This window comes from Natator depressus, chromosome 3, assembly GCF_965152275.1.
Source record: "Natator depressus isolate rNatDep1 chromosome 3, rNatDep2.hap1, whole genome shotgun sequence".
In the NCBI taxonomy this organism is placed as follows: domain Eukaryota; kingdom Metazoa; phylum Chordata; order Testudines; family Cheloniidae; genus Natator; species Natator depressus.
The window spans coordinates 47,349,927-47,370,112 of NC_134236.1; the positions used below are offsets into that span (position 1 = coordinate 47,349,927).

At 43.3% G+C, this 20,186-nt stretch overlaps 1 protein-coding gene across 3 annotated transcripts in view; it reads left to right on the forward strand.

Annotated features, from left to right (window-relative positions):
• The window catches only part of LRRC1 (leucine rich repeat containing 1), a 168,828-nt gene that overhangs the window by 13,151 nt on the left and 135,491 nt on the right, over nucleotides 1–20,186 (forward strand). For all 3 annotated transcript variants that reach the window (XM_074947835.1, XM_074947836.1, XM_074947837.1), the window contains exon 2: nucleotides 6,544–6,661. In XM_074947835.1, coding sequence (XP_074803936.1) covers nucleotides 6,544–6,661 — 118 coding nt within the window. The remainder of the gene's footprint in view (nucleotides 1–6,543; nucleotides 6,662–20,186) is intronic.

The following is a 20,186-nucleotide window of genomic DNA, read 5'->3' on the forward strand; positions in this document are numbered from 1 at the left end:
GGGAAGATCAGACTCTTATCTTTGGTTGTGATGGATCCTACATCCATGAATACTGGCTTGAGGTTTTCTTTCCTTCCTTTTATTTTGCTCCTGAGATATATATATTGATTGGCTGGAGACTTCCTCCTGGACATATCGTGGAAAATTGCCAGGTGTCATTCAGTTGCTTTTTCAGCCATGCAGCTACACAGGTAGTGTGTAAACTGACTTTTAAGAAGAATGAGTCTGTAACTTTCAGACTGTTGATCCATTATTATCTGAATTTGAAGAGACTTCTTTCAACAGAATTTAAATTACACATTAGGTTTTTTACTGGCCTTTATGGGTTTGGCAGTCTCTTTTTGCTGTAAAAGTCCTTTTGACGTTTTTCAGTTTAGTTTCTGCTCTTGGAATAAACTCCAAAACTAGAATTCAAATCTGAGGTTAGCTTGGACATGGTAAGTGCAGTTGGCACAACTCCCCACACTTTTAGAACTTAACATTCAAGAATAACTACTCTATCGAGGATTACTAGTTAATATTCATTGTCTTACTAGGACAAATAAGCACTTGGAATGACACTGTCCTTGCATATTCTACAGATTAAATCATGCTTTTAGCAAAGCTAATCAATGGCATAGGTTGCATAGTATATGAATATCTACACAAAGCACCAGTCTCGCGGTCTGTCATATTTTTAAATGTATGTAATCCTCTTTGACTTAAAATTGGTGACCAGTAATCTTGAAAAACATATACCATTTATTAAAACTATATTTAGACGGACTCTCCAGCCCATAATATATGTAGGCTTATAAAGTTAGTCTGAATTTTCTGCATGCAGTATAATTTGTAACTGTATGTGCAGTGTTATGAAAGATTCCATGCTGAGCGTTGCTTTCTTCTGTGAAAGTTGTGTATTAAGGGAAAGATTTATTTAATTAAACTTTACATTTGAGCTGGCATGCCATCACTTGTGACGCCAGCAGCAGAGGATTCCAATGTCCAATCAAAAACATCTGAAGTAAACCCACCGCAACAGTTATTTCCCTCTTCTGATTATTTTAACATTCTTACTCCTGAGGGAATTCTGTGTCCCTGTGTGTGTGCAGAATTTATGTCCCCCGCAGAGTTCTTTGCTTCCTCGCAGAAAAATGACTTTCTGACAGGGAAGCAATGGAAAGCGTAAGAGCGGTCATACGACCCTCCTCAGCAGTATGTTTCGGGTGCCCAGGGCAGCTGTCAGAGAGGTAAATCACTGTGGAGCAGGGGGCAAGACTTGAGAAGACCTGGCTGGTGGTTCCTATCTTGTACCGGGCTCACCTGCTAGTCCCAGCGGGGCTAGGAAGGACGGGACTTTCTCTTCCCCTGCATGGCATCTGAGGCCATGTCAGACCCACCTTCGGATTTCTCCCCTAGCTGTAGGAAGCTCAGCAAACTGTCTTCTCCCCCTGTCCCCAGTCCCCTTGCGCTTCCTGCACCCATTGCTCCTCAGCTGCAGGGGAAGGGATCACTGTACAGGGAGCTGCTCCCACATCCACCAAACCCCCGTGCATCCAGAACCCCTCATACCCAGACCCTCCCACTAAGCCTCATCCCCTTTCACCCAACCCTCCCCCCCCCCCCAACGAGCCCCACTCCCCCTGCATCTGGACCACCCCGACAAGCCACCTGGATCTCCACCCTATTGAATCCCAACCATCTATACCCCCACACCCAGACACCCCCTGCCCCACTGAGCCCCAGCCTTCTTCGCCTGGACCGCCCTGCAGAGTCCCATTATCATTGCACCCACAACTCCCCAACAAGCCCCTGTGCATCCAGATCCCGCACTGAGTTGCCCTCATCCAGATTGCCCCACACAGAGCCCTCTCAACCCACACCTGGATCTCCCCTCCCCCTGCCAAGCCCCTCCACACTTAGGCTCAGCAATGCAGGATCCATCTGCCCATACCTGGTGTACCTGGCACAGAGAGGCAGGGCTCTGGGGTGTTTCTGGGGCAGGCCTGGCCTTTGCACTGTGTCAGGGTTGCGTGCAGCCTCTCCGCTGAGTCCATGTCCTGGGGGGGAAACCTCACAGTGATCTCCCATCTCTGTGCAGCCGGTGGCCTGTGTTCCCAGTGCCATGCTGGAGCCTCCATATTTATTTGACAAATAAAATTTGTGGAATTTTGCAGACTTTTAAAATATTGTGCAGAATATTTAAATTTTTGGTGCAGAATGCCCTCGGGAGTAAATCATTCTGCAGTTTGGTTTCCATCATCCTCATTCAAAGTGATGCTTGCTCTTTCACACTTTATCGCTTCAATGATATGTTAAAACTGTGCTGCATTTCACTGTTTGGGAAAGGATTTATATGTATATTTTTTCCAGCTTCAGCCCCCTAGCAAGCTGAGGCAATGGTCTTAGCTAGAACGGCAAAAAATGTCAGCTATGCTAGATGTTTTACCATCCCAGTACAAAGGTGCTCATACGGGTTATACGAAATGTTTATACCATATCTATGCTATGACAAACATGCATTTAATGGTATCTGTAATCTCAAAGATTTGTGAGATAATTTGGAACAAATGCCTTTCCTTTTAGCTGTCTTTTCAGAGAGTTCACCAAAACTTCCTTTGGCTTCTGCCTGTTTGCCCAGAAAAATATTTGTGGTTGTGACAATGAGCTTCAAATCCTCCCTTTTTTCTGGGGCAGCACAAGAGAAGAATAAAACAGTTTTAAAGAAAATGATTCTAATCCGTGTCCTGATAATTACAGAAACGTAACCTGCAAATGGAAGATTACTCTCTCAAAACCCGAGGGCTTTTCTCATTTTGGTGGCTTTCATACTTTGATGTTAAAAATTGTTGCCTAAAATTAGGCTTCTAAATAAGTGGCCTGAAAAGAAGTGTGGGTTTATGAGCGTAACTAAAGGCCTACATTTAAAAAAAGTTCTTGTTCAAATTGTTTATCAATTTACTATACGTGAGGCTTTTTATTCTCAAACTTTTCTTCCTAAATCTGTAACTCCTATATGCCTATTTTTCCTTTTTAAAAGCTGTTGCTGCCTTAAGACAGGGGAAGTTTTGATCTCTGTTCAGTTATTCTGTGCCTTGATACTTTAATTATAGGCACTATATGAAACAGTAAGTAAAATAAAAGTTCCAGTGACTTTCAGATATCCCCAGCGATATGTTTATTTCTTGGATTTGAAATTCCAGCCTTTATTATCTGAAGTTGACACCAAAGCTATGTTACGTATAAAATGCTTAAGGGGCTATTTTAAAATAGACTTTTAACTGCTTGTTACCCCCCCCCCCCCCAAATAAGGCCTCAGTTTTCGTTAGATACAACATTGAGCTTGCAACTCATTCATAGTCTCTTCATGGCAACTTATTGTGGATGTAACTGTTGTCATTTCTAGAAAATCAGGCCCTAATTATCTTTCTGAGGCTCCTGCTGTTAGTGGTGGCCTTCCTGAAGGAAGATGTTGCTTGTGATGTTAAGCGTTTTGGTCAATCTGCTGAGTCAAAGGGAGATTATAAATTGACTTTCACATGGCTTCAGTGTGGTTGTATCATTGAAAAGAACACTTAAAGCAGCCTAGCTTCAAGAGTGTTCTTTAGCCCTCCATTATCTTCGGTTTTTTTTATTGTCTCTTGCTTTCATCTGCTCCTTATTGTTGTTCAGGCAAGGGATTGAAATATTCATGCAGGATTCTAGTGCATTAATGCTCTGCCTTCTTGTAAGAAGGGAGCAGTCAAAGAAATCCAACAACGTGTGTGTGTTTGGTCAGTTGCCCAGAAGAGAAGTTGGAGTTTCCTCAATCCTTGTTAGAGACTGAGTGACTTTATTTTTTGGTTTGCTTGTTTCCAGATTCAGGAGGACCAATTATAATGTTTGACATGAAAGATTTCATTAAGGAATGAAATGTGTGGTGTATAATATTTTTTGGTCATGAACATTATAAGGATAAAAATTGATTTACAAGGTCTTAATTTGTGGACTATAGCTAGTCAGTGTCACAAGTGACCCTCCCCCCTTCCTTTGCAGCAAAATGAACAGCATTAGCATTGAGCTTTGAAGTGTTCCTCCTAATATAAATCCTTAAACACAATGCTGAGAAAAATGGGTAATGTTCCCTTTCTTTTTCTTTTTTAAACTGAGAATTCTTTCACTAAAGAAGCTGTATTTAAAAAATGTTGCCAAAACACGTGCAAAGAAGTTGGATCTACAGTCAAAACCATGCTGTTGCAGCATATTTTGAATGCTGGGTAGACACTCTGGTCTGGCCCCCATTCAAATATCAAGAAATTATTATGTTGCACTTAGGTTCCTACCAGAGTGCTTTGTGAATAGAGTCCGACTATTATGGTAATCTAGTAATGAGCCAGGTCTATCAGATTACATGTAGCAAATATTTAAAGCAGTATGCTCTCTTGATGAGTGTAACGTGTGCATGCGTATAGATATAAATATAGATATTTTTAACTAGTAAATACTGCTATTTTGGCCACTAACAAACAATTGGCAGAAGTAAGGGTAGCTCAGAGACTACCTCAAGGCTTCAGTGAGCATTGACAGTGTAGCTCTTGCTTAACTATAAATAGGCATTATCTGAAATTGGAATAGGATCCGCTAAAATTGGAACTGAAAAATGATTTAGGCCTGTATAAAAAGGTTACAACAACTTTAAGACTTTTTTTCACATTTCTACAGTTTATCATTTATCTAAATATTGGATAATATTGGATTCATTTATCTAAATATTGGTGTTGCCTCCTTAACTGGTACATAAAATGGACATACAATTCTTAGAGAACTTTAAATGTATGAAATTTAGTTCACTTTGGGAATAGTAACCTGGCTAAATATCTTGTAACTTGTTCAGGTTTAACTGGTCCTATTTGGTCCTTATACATTTTTATGTGGTGTTTTCAATATATATTGCAGACATGTGTACATGCTGTATATGTAATAAACAGCACTGTGTGGATGAGGAGTTCTCAAATGTTTCTAGTCTGCGCTGTATATTAATAGTGTCTTGTGAACCATCTCCCCTTCCATTTGAAATTGTGTGCACTATATCCCTTCTCATTTGCTTGGAGTCAAGTGATATCCAATATCGTTTTTGTTTTAGTCCTTCATTGTTGCACAGTTGTATTTCAAGGGAGTTCTGCATATTTCTTGACTTCATAGTGAGTAATGAAAGGTCAGTTTTATTAGTGATGAGTCTAGTAATGTCAACCTTAAGGGTTAAAAAAAATCATATGTCAGCCCCCCCCCCCAACCATGAGATTTTAAAATAATAAAAATTGGGGCTTCTTTTTATTTGCCATCTGTGGATTTTTTTATTTTTAAATCCTTTAGAAAACACTTGGTCCATATTTTCACTGCAGCCATTAGGGCTAGAACATTTTCTAAATGAAAGCTGAGATTGAGTCCAGGAGCTGGGGCTTAAACAAAAGCAAACCCCTCCAAACCTAAATATCATGAGACTTGCAATATAATTTTGAGTTGGCAACACTGTTTTTCTTTTGTAATGCCTTCTTCTGAAAAGCAGTTTTCAAAGTAGAAAATTGTGATATCCAAGTCCAAGCTATCACAAGATCGTCCTATAGATGATGTTTTATTGACTTGTGTGAGCACAATATTTCCCTATAGTATTAAAACTATGGGAATGGAACTTACAGACTTTTTAGAGTAGCGAGTTCTCTTTGTGCTCTAACCATCATAACTGGGATGTGGATATCTGTGTATGTGAATAGCTTTTATAATTAATATTCTACTTTGTGAGATCAGAACAATGCTGAGATGTTCTCTGAGAGAGTTGCTGAATAAATAATACCAAAATAGTATTTATCTAGAAGTGTAGTCAGCAAACTATATTGCTTAAAAACCAGCCTCTAAGTAACAATTACGTAACTGTCTAGACATTATGAATCTGCTGTGATTCATAATGGCTAGAATTTTATAAATGTTCTAAAAGCTACACTGAACTTTATTTTTCACAAAAGAGTGCTGCAAGGTCTACTCACCTTTCATAGCAAGGTCAGTACAAATACCTAGATGGAAATTGTTTTCTGTGGTTCTGAAAAGAATCTGACTTCTTTTTAAGTTGTTTCTGTACTTGATTTTTATCAGACTAAGGGTATGTCTTCACTACACAGCGGGTCGGTAGGCAGCGATCGATCTAGCGGGGATCGATTATCGCGTCTAGTCTACACGCGATAAATTGATCCCCGAGTGCTTTCCCGTCGACTCCTTTACTCCAGCGCCTCAAGAGGTGCAGGCAGAGTTGACAGGGGAGCGGCAGCAGTCGACTCACCGTGGTGGAGACACCATGGTAAGTCGATCTATTCACATAGCTGAAGTTGCGTAACTTAGATTGATTTCCACCCCCCCCCCCCGCCCCAGTGTAGACCAGGGCTTAGTTGAATAAGAAGATTTGTGAGGCAGTCCCTGGGACTTTAGATGTTTATATCAACCAGTGCAGCTGTCCCTCAAGAAACTTGACATATGTGAACTTAACCAAGTTGCAGATGCATTATGTGAATAATAATATGGGATTTTCTTTTTCAGCCCTTTTTCCAGCTTGTAAAATTACGGAAACTTGGACTCAGTGATAATGAAATTCAGCGGCTCCCTCCAGAAATAGCAAACTTTATGCAGCTGGTGGAACTTGATTTGTCTCGAAATGGTAAGCTAGAGTATTCACAGACTTGTTTGGTTCTGCCCTATTTATTGTACAGAGGAGAACCTTAGAGTTACAAATACCTCAGGAATAGAGATTGTTCAGAACTCTGAAATGTTCGTAACGCTGAACAAAACGTTATGGTTCTTAAAAAGTTTACAACTGAACTTTGATTTAATACAACTTTGAAACTTTACTATGCAGAAGAAAAATGCTGCTTTTAACCTTTTTAATGTAAATGAAATAAGCACAAACAGTTTCCTTACTTTGTCAAATTTTTTAAAATTTGACATTTGTTTTTTTTAAAGTAGTTTAACACAGTACTGTACTTGTTTTTTGGTTGCTTTTTTTTTTTTGTCTCTACTGCTGCCTGATTGCATACTTCCAGGTCCAAATGAAGTGTGTGGTTGACTAGTCAATTCGTAACTCTGGTGTTTGTAACTCTGAGGTTCTACACTGTACTGTGATTCTCAATATGCTACTGGGGGTCTTTGTATGGCTCTGAAGCCTCTAAACACCATGAAGAATGTGCTCCTAGATAACGCAGTTTTTTCTGGCGTGCTAGACTGTGTGTGCTATGGTTCAATGCTAAGGGGAGCCAGCAGTAGAACTATAGCATTAGAGTACTGTTTTTCTCTCTACCCATTCCTTTCTGAAAGGTTAAATACTGTTGGCTGAAGGAATACTAATCTATATATACTGTTTTGCTGTGTGTGTGTCTGTTTGTTTGGTAAGGTTTTCAAGCACAGTTTATAAATATACACCTAGAAGGCAGAGACAAAATGAAAGATGTGGCAGAAAGCCCATTGATGTACAAAGGCTATGCCCTGGCTAGATGTCCATTCCATTCCTCATCCTTTTCTGTCTCTCTCCGCCTAATCTTTTGTTCTTCCTTGCTGCAAGTAAAAAGCATGCCGTTTGTTGTTCAGGTCTTGCGCTTGCTTCAGCTACTGCTCCTGCTTTTCTAAGCAGTGACAATGAAATTGGTGTGACTTGTCAGCTTTGTAGCCTGGTGATCCCTTGGTAATTGTGGGAGATGTTTAGGACCTGCAGGGCCCCCTCTCAGCAGCTTGCTGCCCTGATGGGTTAGGAACAGCAAATCAGTGTTTAGGAGTGGAGCATGGTCTCTTGTTGCCTGGGCCAGCAAATATCGGGAACGCTGCAGAAGCAACACACAAGGAGCCCTGGGCAGAGGGGTCACACTCAGTGATATGCTTCTGGGTTAGTGAAGGAACAAGAGCCAGTTAAATGCAGAGGCAGTCATGTCTATCCTTTTAGGTCTGGAGTGTTGCTTCAGTGTATACTTCTGAAAATTGCCATGTATGCGGGGGACGGAGGCAAAAATGTACCTGAATATAAGGAGAAAGAACACTGAAGAGCTAGAGAAGTGACGTTAAACTGTAAGGGAAATTTGTATTTGTTTCCATTGGTAGAGTTACCTAACCTTTCCTCTCCCCTTCTTCCCCCCCATATCTATCTAAACTTTGAATCCTCGCGTGAAGGTGTCAGGTGATTACATTCTCACCAGACCCCTCCTTTGGACATTCAGTAATGAAATGCAGCCACTTCTGACCCCCATTCCCAAAAGAATTACTGCAGGACTTCCACTGTGCTATATCATTTCATTCATATTCACAAAGCTTTGTAGGGAAAAGGCTGTGTTATTGAGCAGGAATTATCTGGGAGCCAGAAAGAATGCATTCAGTTGGTTAAGAAATTGCATTGTAAAAATGGTGTATACGTCTCTGTGTTAATGCCACTGGCTTTATGTACAGCATTTTTGGCTGTGTAGGTCTGCCAAGAGATGGCAATCCTTTAATTCCAAAAGAAACAGTACTTCGGCTCAACTCTGTGTTTTTTTTTTTTTCCCTGCAAATGAAGAACTGATGGAGCAGAGCCATTGGACCTTAAGCAGCCTCACTTCACTTGGAAGTTGGCATGAGAGTTCAATTCTAACAAGAATGGATAGTGTGAATGAATGTTTGTGCGTGGAGGGTGGTGGTGGTTTATAAAATACTTCCTTGTGCAATAACTTCCGAAGTGATGACTTGGACTAAAGTAGGTTGCAGGAAGCAATGTCTCTTAATCACCCATTTTATTGTGCTATTTTCTTGCTTCCAAGTTCATTACCCGAAATGACTGGCTTAACTTTCTTCAGTTCAATACAGTTGCATGTAACTGCTTACAACTTAGTTGCTTTTGTCAATCTAAAAAAACCCTTGTGTAAGGATTCTCACAATATTCTAAATATCAGAGTGTTCTGTGTGGTTCCTACTTCTGTTCTTCAGAACAGCTTTATATAGGAGAGAATCTCAACATGCCTAAGGTTCCTCCTACCCGGTGACTCTCTATTAATCAGTCTTTGCTATTTATGTATTCAGCAAAAACTACAATCATGTGTGTTTCTTTCAGACCAAGGAAAACAGCTCTGCTTGTCAAAACATGACCTGCTGCGTGCATAGGGAAGTGTGGTGGTGACATCTTAACTCTGGGCACAAGAGATCATTGTTCTGTTCTTGTCCTAGCTGTCTGCTTAGTGCACTAATTGCTTTCATTTCTGACCATCCTACTTCCTTCAGAGATGGAATACTAATACCAGTTATTAAATCACAGTTACCACCACTGCCCGTTGTACCTGTCTATTCCCCACAGATAAAATGGGATACTCTGAATGTTCTATCACTGGATGAGGTGGAGGAGAAGTTACTGAATGAACAGAATGCTCCCATTCTTCTATCATAGAGCTAATGTTTTTTCCTTTCTCCCCACCCTTCAAGTGATAAGCTGAGGGCAACTTTACATAGGCCACTATCAGATGTATAGACTACAGAACTGCATTGCAAATCGAAAAAAGTGTGTAAAGAGCCAGTGGCATCCCCAGCACCAACAAATATAACTTGCAGTATATTTTAAACTCCAAGATATAAATGAATTGCTAAATGCAGGCAACACTTCATCATGCTGTCAGCAGAGTGAGTGTGTCTCTTATGTTGGCATGAAGGGAGGAATGCTACTCAGTGAAAGCTTTGTCAGGGATGGTGAAGATCCATTCCCTGCCACCTTTGCTCCTTGCTCTTTATTACTCCCAGAAGTCCCAGCCCTGTGCTTGCTACCCAGGTGCCTGATCTCCTAACTCAGTGTACATGGTACCAGGATTTCTAGGACTGAGGGACATCTTATGTTCCCCACTGAGGTAGCAGCAGCTGAGAAGGAGAAATAATAATATACTCCAACAAAGGACACATTCAGTACTTCAGAAAAGATGTTTGTGCAAACTTAATCATTGTACGTGTGGGTTATCCCTGCATATGGGAATGGAAATTTAGGACATTTACACAAGGAATTAAGCTAAGGTAAACTTAGTCCACTGTACTTCTGACTGAGAGCATCCACACAGGAGTCTCAGGGTATGTCTATACTTAAACTGCAACAGCCACAGAACTGCAGCTGTGCCGCTATAGCGCTTCAGTGGGAACAATCCCTATTCCAGCAGGAGGAATTCTCCTGTTGGCGTAGGTCATCCACCTCCCCGAGAGGCAGTAGCTATGTCGATGGAAGAATTCTTCCATCGACATAGTGCTGTCTATATCGGGGGTTGGGTGGTCTTAGTTACATCTCTCAGGAGTGTGGATTTTTCAAACCCCTGAGAGACGTAGCTATGCCAGTGTAGGTTCCCGTTGTAGATCGGCCCTAATGTGCTTTAAGTAATACACTTTAAATTCACACCTTTCGTTCAGTTGGTTTAATTTCTCTGTAGACAAGCCTTTAGGATTCTTGAGTTTGACTGACAAAAAGTTGTTCCTGGTGTGGGCAGGGGTTCCAGCTTGAATATCTGGCCCAGGCTATCTGCTTGGAGGAGACCATGTCTACGCTAGGAAAGTTGTGCTGGCATATCTATGCTAGTATAGCTATATCAGCAAAGTATCCTACATAGATGCAGCTTATATCCGCGTAAAAGTGCTTTTGCTGGCATAAGTTACACCAGTTCCCCTGAGAGACATAAGCTATGCCTGCAAAAGCACTCTCTTATGCTGGTGTGTGTAGACTAGGGGTTGCTCTACGCTAGAAAATTAGATCGACCCAACTACATGGCTCAGGGGTGTGGAAAAAATCCACACCGCTGAGTGAGGTAGTTTGGTCGACCTAAGTTCCTGTGTAGACAGTGCTCAGTTGACAGAAGAATTTTTCTGTTAACCTAGCTACCGCCACAGGGGTTCTCCTGTCACTGGATTAACTCCAGAGCTGCAGCTGTGTCACGGTAGCGTGTCAAGAGTAGACAACCCCTAAGACTTGTAACTAGAGTGACCACAGCTTCCCAAAGAGAAAACGGGACATTCCCAGCCTCTTACCTGAGGCCCCTTCCCCCACGAGGCTGTTGCCTGTCGCTGGAACCCTGCTGGCCCCCTCCCCATGCTGGAATGTTGCCTCAACATTCCCCCCACCCCACCCCCCGCCCCAGCTCTGTATCCCTCCCTGGTGGGAGGAGGGGGCTGGCATCTCCGCTTGCCCCCACCAAACATTCCTCCACAATGCACCCCACTTTTTGACACAAGTGGGCATCCAGACTCTTCTCCCCCCCCCCCCCCAAAGTAGGCATTTGTCCCGTTTGCTCTTGCCAACTTGATCAGCAAACGGGACAAATGCCTACTTTTTTGGCGGGGGGGGGGGGAGTGTGTGGAAGCTCGGGACCAGGCTTAAAAAAGGGACTGTCCTGGTCAAAATGGGACATATGGTCACCCTATTTATACCGGCATAGCTATGTCTGTTTAAACAAAAAAAAACAAACAAAAAAACCCCACATGCCTAACCAATATAACTATGCCCGTATAAGTTTTAAACGTAGACCTCAGCACTTCTTCTGGCCTCAAAAACAGCATGGTTTCTGGAGATGCTAGCCCTACCATGACTTATGTGAACTGTTTTAGCATTAATATAACACTGGCAATGTCTGGGGATTGTAGCAGTGAGGATGATGGCAACTATCCCGTTTTCTATCCTAGCTGTTCACTGTTCCTTGTCAATCAGTACTTCCTCCACCAACCACTTCAATCAAACTGAGGGGACAAAAATTTACCCATCTTAGTTTCTATCGTGCTCATGTGCTCACATGATTGAGGTGCAAAGAGCTGATGGCCAGAGGGAAATGTAAGCTGTCACTTCTGTGTGTGCACTATTCTCCTGCAACTGAAGTTCCTTCCCATTACATGTGAAATAAGAAAGCTACCTTCACCTCAGGAGCAATTCTAGGTTCCCATTATTAGGGGAGTTATTTGTAAAGTAGAATTTGGCTAAAAAGCCAGCATTTTGTTGTGCTTTATGATTTATATAAAGGATGAAGACTCTCCAATTTGCTGTTGTTCCATTGCTTAACATTCGTAACTTTGGCCTTTCGGATAATAATTTGGAGCCTTGTGAAGACCATTGCTGGGGGAGAGGAGGGGTTAAATGTTCTCTTTGCCCATCTCCTCTTCAATAGCACCAGGCCTGCTTCAGCCTGAAATGAAAACAAGACTTACCTTGCACCCATAGTTGTGGTATATAAATATTATCTTTCTTCCCAATGAAATAAGGAATTCTAAAAGAAAAACTTTAAGGGCTGTCCTGAAACTAGTGTCTTGCTGCCTTTTCATTCTGGCCTTGTTTCTTCTCTCCTACTCCGCTTGTGTTTCTGTCCCATTATATTTCTGTCTGCTGTTGTAGATCACTTTCTTTTCTGGGGTGGTCCCTGAATCTGTTGTGTACAGACTGCTGTGTAGAGTGACTAACTTAAGTTTGATTTTTCGAGGCGTGTCCCTGTGAGTGTTTCACTTCAGGTGATTGTGCATTCCTGCGCCTTTGATTGGAGAATTTCAGCAGCAGTGCTTGTCTGGGTTGCAAATTCGCTCTCCGCATCTTGTGCCATTGTCAGCACTTATCTAGCGCTGTGCAACCAGATCCCCCTCAGTTCCTTCTCAGCTGTCCTCTGCCTGAGACTGAGCTCCCAGTAGTGTTAAAACCGATAACTATACTTAGTGTTTAGAACAGTCTTTTAGAGTGGTCTTAAGTACCCTAATTAGGTTTACTTATCCCTTTCTCCCTGTTTATTTTCTTAAAGAAAGAAAACAAAACCTTTTTTTCCCTCTCCCCTTTCTTCCAAGTTTGTATATCCCTTAGCATAGTTTGTGTTCACTGTTAGGATCGAACCACTATAATTTGAACCATTCCTGGTTCACTGGGCGTCAAGTGCTGCCTTTCCTGATGGGAGGTGATCCCAGTTTCAGATGGACACTGAGTACCTCTGGCACCTAGGTGAGACACATGTCCCACAGAAGTGCTCTCGCTACACCAGTTTAAAACCTTGCGTCAGGAAGGACAGAGACCTACATCTCAAACTTCTACTAATGGAGAAGTCTCTGCACCTGGCATCCGATCCTGGTCCACAGACTCCCTCTGGACTACAGTCTCCAGCAACTTCACCCTTCTCACAGTGGAAGGCTCACTCCTCCAAAAAGGTAGTGAGGAAAAGAGCATTTACTTCCTATCCTAAAGAGCTGCCAAAAAAGAAGTGGTCTCCGGCCCGCTCCATGCCCTTGGTACCAACTGCACTGCAGCTGAGTACTTACAAGGCACCAGGAACCTCCAGTAGTGCGCATACCGTGAAAGTGGGCAAGCTCGGTGTCGAGGGGCAAACAGACATCTATCTCCTCTGCTGTGGCACACACCGAGCTGCCTAAATATGCGGCAGCAGGATGCTGCACCCAGGCTACGGCACCACCTCCTGTCCCAATAGCGCAGAGTGCTCAGATATCAGCACTGACAGCTGCAATTGCAACAGCATCGTTGGCACCGACCACCTTTGTACCAAAATCATTGGCACCACACCATTTTCTATACCACAAGGACCTGCTTGTTTCACTGACGCTGGAAACATCTCTCTTCGGTACCAATGTTTCTCTGGCATGTTCGGCACCATGGGAGCCCATTTCATCTCTGGCCCCTCCATTTTCCAGCGAGGAGAAAGATGAGGAGGAGGTTGCCTTCTGCTGTGAGAAGGATGGCACTGCCTATGCCATTCCCCACTCAGTGGCCCTACTGGGACCCCTAGGGGCCTTATAGGAGACAGTATCCCAGCACCCTGTGGGGAGAGGATTAGATTTCCCCCACCATCCTCCATGACTGCACCATCAGAGCCCCTTGAAGAAAGCTTTGAAGAACAGGCAGTGACCCTGGATAGGACGTGACACCAGCCACTAATATATTTCTTCTTCTTCTTTCTTCTTCTTCCCAGATGAGGCCATAATGCCACCGCCACCCACAGCTGCGGACGATTTCAAACATTTCCAAGAGCTCTTTAAAAGAATCCCTGATTCCCTAGAGATCCCTCTAGAGGAAGTCCCAGAGTTCCAACACAAACTACTGACATTTTCCAAGCATTCTCTTCATCGAAAATAAATGACGCACTCATGAAGTCGGCTAAAAACATGGCAGACCCCGGCTATGATACTGCCCACTTCCAAGAGAGTGGATAAAAAGTACTGTCCCCTCAAAGGAAATGGACTTTTTATTTTCTCACGCTACATCGAATTCCTTAGTGGTTGATGCCATCAACCAATGAAACAGGCAGCACAAATCCAGATCCACTTTGAATGACAAAGAGTGAAAACAGTTAGACCTCTTTGGACACAAGGCCTATTCATCAGCCACTCTTCGATTTCGGATTGCCAGTAATGCTGCTTTAATGGCAAAATATGACCACACGAACTATTCCAAACTCTCAGATTTTATTGACATAATCCCAGAAGACAAAAAAGATCAATTTAAAGCCATTATTTCAGAGGGCCAACTCCCAGCTAAATCACCTAACGGGTTTCTTTAGATGCTGCTGACCCGGCGGCACACTCCATGGCCACTGTCCTAGTTATGTATCAAGCTTCGTGGCTTCACTTGTCTGGCTTTCCAAAAGAAATACTGTCCACAGTGGAAGACCTCCCATTTGATGGCCAGAAGCTGTTTGCGGCAAAGACTGATGAGTCCCTTCATACCATGAAGGACTCTCTGGTGACTCTTTGCTCCCTTGGTGTATATACACACCTGCATCAATAAGAAAACAGGGTAAATACTATGCCACACAATGTACAAGGTCTGTCCCATATGCCCAACAACAGAGGAAATATGACACACAAAGGCACAGACCGAGACCTCCAAAGCATCAACCACCCTCAGCTCAATCATCAGCATCCTACCAATCCTCTGAAAAACAACAATTTTGAGGGTTTGGTCAAGGGCTTGAGAGACCTGTACCTCTTCAGGGACGCCTCTCATGAACACCTTCAATAGCAAGAAGTAAACCACTTCCTCCATCTGGGTGCCGTACAACAGGTATCATCACAACACAAGGAAAAGCTTTTACTCCCACTACTTCTTAACCCAGAAAAAGAATAGTGGATGGGGGGTGGGGGGGTCTATTCTCTACCTCAGAAAACTCAACAAATTCAACCAGTGGTTCGGGATGGTCACATTAGCAACAATAATATCAGCATTGGAACAGGGGGACTGGTTTTCAGCCCTCGACCTACAAGATGCCTATTTTCACATAACCATACATCCTGCGCACAGGAGGTCCTCAGGTTTACTCTGGGGACAGAATATTATCAATAAAAAGTTCTGCCTTTTGGCCTTTCGACAGCAGCGTGAGTCCCCCCCCAGATTCTTGTGGTAGTGGCGGTACACCTCCGCAAGCAGGGAGTGACAGTTTTTTTTTTTCTCTATATGGACAATTGCCTTCTAAAAGTACCCACAGAAGTAGATGCCATAGACATTATGCACAGGATAATCACCCTCTTCTCGCGGTTGGGATTCCAAGTAAACATAGAAAAATCAACATTGACACCCATGCAGGAACTGGACTTCAACAGGGCCCATCTTGAAGCTCTAGAGGCCAAAGCGTCCCTACCACCGACCAGATTAGTTACTATAATCAGTCTGATCTTCACAGTACTGAACAGCCCACAGATGTCGGTGCGGACCTGTCTCCAGCCATTAGGCCTCATGGCAGCAACCACATCCGTAGTACGACACACATGACTTCACATGCTCTGCAGTCAGGGTTCGCTAAGAACCGTCTACATTCCACACAAACATGGCCTGAACAGGCACCTCACTGTGCTGCTCAAAGTCAGACTCTTTACGCTGGTGGACCCAACCCCACAACATGTGTGTGGCAGTCCCTTTCAGACAGAATCCACCCTCAATGCTTCTCGCAACAAATGCCACCTTGATGGGGGGGCTTACCTACACATCGTACAATTCAGGGAAGATGGTCTCCCTCTGAGACACTGTAACACATAAACTTCCTGGAATAGCGCAGTCCGCAATGCATGCTTGCACTTCCTGCCCTTGATCAGGAGCAAAACCAACAATGCCTGAATGTTTTATATAAAACTGACGGGGGAGCAAGATCACACTTCCTGTGCAGTGAAGCCAGGAAACTATGGAACTGATGTATCCGCTACAATGCCTCATCTCTCTCTCTCTCTGGATGTCAGAACACCGCAGCAGATACAAGAAGGAGGGAATGCTCTCAGGACCATGAGTGGAAGCTAAACAACACGGTTCTGCAGAACATATTCAAACACCGGGGTCACCCATTCATAGAACTCTTTGTGACATCCCAGAATTATAAATGCCCGCAATTCTGCTCGAAAGCAGGGTTGGCTCGCTGATCCCTGCGCAATGCCGTTCTTCTCAAATGGGATGTCTCCCTGCTATACGCGTTTTCCCCCATCCCCCTGCTATCAAAGGTAATACACAAAATAAGAGGAGACAAGGCCAAAGTCACCTTGATAGTCCCCACATGGCCCAGACAAACTTGGTACTTATACCTTTTGAGGATGTGCACCATGCACTTTGGCGGTATGTGCACCATGCACTCTTCCACTTCTGCCAAATCTTCTATTGCAAGGTGCTGGACAGGTGTATCACACAAACCTGGAGAGGCTTCTCCTGAGAGTATGGCTACTACACGGTTCCATCATGACGAACTGACCTGCTCAGAACAGCTGAAAAACGTATTGAACAGTAGAAGCACAGGTTTCAGAGTAACAGCCGTGTTTGTATACGCAAAAAGAAAAGGAGTACTTGTGGCACCTTAGAGACTAACCAATTTATTTGAGCATAAGCTTTCGTGAGCTACAGCTCACTTCATCGGATGCATACTGTGGAAAGTACAGAAGATCTTTTTATACACACAAAGCATGAAAAAATGGGTGTTTACCACTACAAAAGGTTTTCTCTCCCCCCACCCGACTCTCCTGCTGGTAATAGCTTATCTAAAGTGATCACTCTCCTTACAATGTGTATGATGATCAAGTTGGGCCATTTACCACCCATAATACTTCATAAATGGAGGAGATTCTATACCTGGTGCAAAAACAAACTATCCCGAGCTGTTACCGCCCACTTACCAATGATTTTAGAATACAGGCTAGAATTCTTTAGTTACAGCCTATCCCTTAGCTTGCTCACAGTCCATCTCGCAGCTATTACCGCCTTTCATCACAAGGTAAACCCTCACCAGGAAAAATGGCATAAAGAAGAAGAAAGAAGACCACATGATCCATGAGATCTGTATTTTCCCATCCTATCACCAAACACTTTCTTAGGGATATCAGAAATGCCCACCCTGAAATATGAGTACCTGCCCCTCCCTTGGGACTTGAACTTGGTAATATGCTGCCTTTCCTGGGCCCCATTTGAATCATTAGCAACATGCTAACACATCTGTCAATGAAGGTGGCATTCTTAGTCACTATCACGTCTGCCCGACGAGTGGGAGAATTAGGGGCCCTCCTGGCACACCCACTATATACCATCTTTTTCAACGACAAGGTCACCCTAAAACCTTGTCCTATATTTTTATCCAACCAATCCATCTTGCCTCATTTTTTCCCTAAACCTCATGGAGAAAATGGGACTCAATATTTCACCCTCTGGATACCAGACACACACTAGTGTGCTACTTTGAGAGAACTAAGACCTTCAGAAAGTCACTGATACTTTTTATTTCAACTTCGGAATGATCTGAAAGTTCCACCCTTTCCAAGCAGAGACTGTCTAAATGGATTTCTGGATGCATCCACCTTTGCTACCAACAGGAGGATATACAACCCCAAACAGAGATCCGAACCCATTCCCCCAGATCCTTATCAACCTCAGTAGCCTTTCTCAACAATTACCAATCATGGACATAAGTCAAGTGGCTACCTAGGCGTCCGCATACATGGTCAGAAAACATTATACAATAGATCCGAGCTCAAGTTTGGACAAATTGGTAGGACTTAGTGTATTATCATCCGTTACCCATGCAACTCCTAAGCCCCTTCCATCCACTGAGGGGCACTGCTTGAGTCACCTGAAGTGGAGCACCCACAGGGACACTCTTCAAAGAAGAAGAGACGTTTACTCACCCTGTACAGTAATTGAGATTCTTCGAGATGGTGTTCCTGTGCGTGCTACACTACCCGCCCTCTTCCTTCTACTTCAGATTTCAATTTCCGGATTCTATGGTAGAGAAGGAACTGAGAGGGGTCTGGTTGCGCAGTGCAAGATAGATGTCGACAATGGCATGAGATGGGGAGAGCACATGCAGAACCCAGGAGAATTTCAGTAGCAGTGCTCGTCTATCAAAGGTGCAGGGATGTACAATCACCGAAAATGGAGTACCCAAAGTGACACCATCTTGAAGAACCTCAGTTACTTCACAGGGTGAGTAACCTTCTTATTTCCAACTCTCCCCTCACTGTCTTAATACTGCCAAGTATTAAACTTACCTTTTTTTGTTAATTGTGTGTATTTTTTAAATAGCTTTTTGTCTGAGAACGGTTTGTTAAAAACAGAATCTGAAGTCTACCCTGGACTTTATTTGTGGATGCCCTCACTAAAAGGTGACCAGGAAAGTATTTGAGTGGTGGTGCTTTCTTAAATAATTAGGTATGTTGGTAAGGGAAACTCATTGCTACATATTTAGTTTCTCTCAAATTCTGTTGTGCTAATACTGAATATAAGACAGTGAATTTCCCTCTTAGAAAAAGCCTTAGATTGAAATCGTCAGCAGGTGCAGGCCCTACAACCTCTTAATGTCATTGTTTGTTTGCCAGTATAGAAGCGTGACGTTGTTTCCTTTTCTACATTGCTTTACTTCTCCCCCAACCTTCCTGGCGCCGGGGATGGGGGAGGAGACTTGAGTAAACCGTGTAAGCAGCATTAACTCAAATTATGTCTGAGAGAGCATAAATATGCAAGTAATAGTTATTCCATTGTAAGGCTGTGTCTGCATGGGGATTTTACCAAAATCATTCCCACCAGTGTCCTCCCCAGTTCATCTGTAAATTTTCTTCGTGTAAACAAGGTTGTAAGGAGGTACCAAGGAAGAATGAGTCAGTCAGGGATGTGAATGTCAAAGAACAGATAAGATGTGGTAGGCTGATTTTTATAGCGGATCTATGAATATTTTAAAGGTTATTAGGAAACATTTTTATGGATTGGTGTAAGGAGCTGGACACTATCCTTGGTAGCAACCCCACCTCCACTGTCGAGAGACCTGTGGATACTCTGGTGGGAGTGGACAGTGGACTTAACCCTGTGGACGAAGTTGTGGACGAGGTGGTTGGTTGAGTTGGAGGACGATGTGGAGCACAAGGCAGGGTCGTTTGGTGGTGTGGCGAGTTAGGACTTCTTTTCCACTCTGGAGGGGTCTAGTCCATTCCAGCAGTCTGTCTCTGGCGCACATGATGCGGGAGAGGAGAGCCCTCTTAAATGCTGTTTTTGGGTTGATGCTAACCGAAGCAAGGAGGACATGTTCAGAGAGATGTTCCAATCCTCAGAGGCTGAAAAAAGAGAATGCAGGAAGTGGAGAGACCCTGAAGGAAAAATTTAAAATAAAAAGACAGGACAGAAAGGAGAGTGAGGAGCGCATTGTAAAGGGCCAAGAGCAGATGATAAAAGTGATGGAGACACAAACAGAGATGTTTAAATCCCTAAGCATGCTCCAGGCAGAATACGGGTGTGCTCACTCTCCTCTCCTCTCCTCTCCTCTCCTCCCCACCTCACCCCCCGGCCGGTTGATAGAGAACTGCCTTCCCAAAACTCCTCCCGCACATACCTTGCAACTTCCCGGAAAGTCTCGGTACTCCGTTCTCTCCACCCCTTTGGACAGATTCCAGAATGAGAGCTGGACTTACACACAGCTATAAGAGCCTATGTGCCCTGCACTCTTATCTCCCATCCTACCAAGCCTTTTGTTTGTGGTGTTAATTGGTATTTAATAAAAACAAACTCTCAAAAAGATAAGCAATCTTTGTTTCATACATGTAGTGGTTGGTCATAATAGTAATACATAGTGTCAGTTTGATCATTTGCTGACTGTAAATCCCAGTCAGGAATCATCACAATTTTCATGCAAGGTGGCAAGTTAACAAAGCATGGCAGAATGCTATGTAGAAAACACATTACTGGTGCTTATTGTCAAAATGTTGCCTCAAAGCCTCCCTGACTT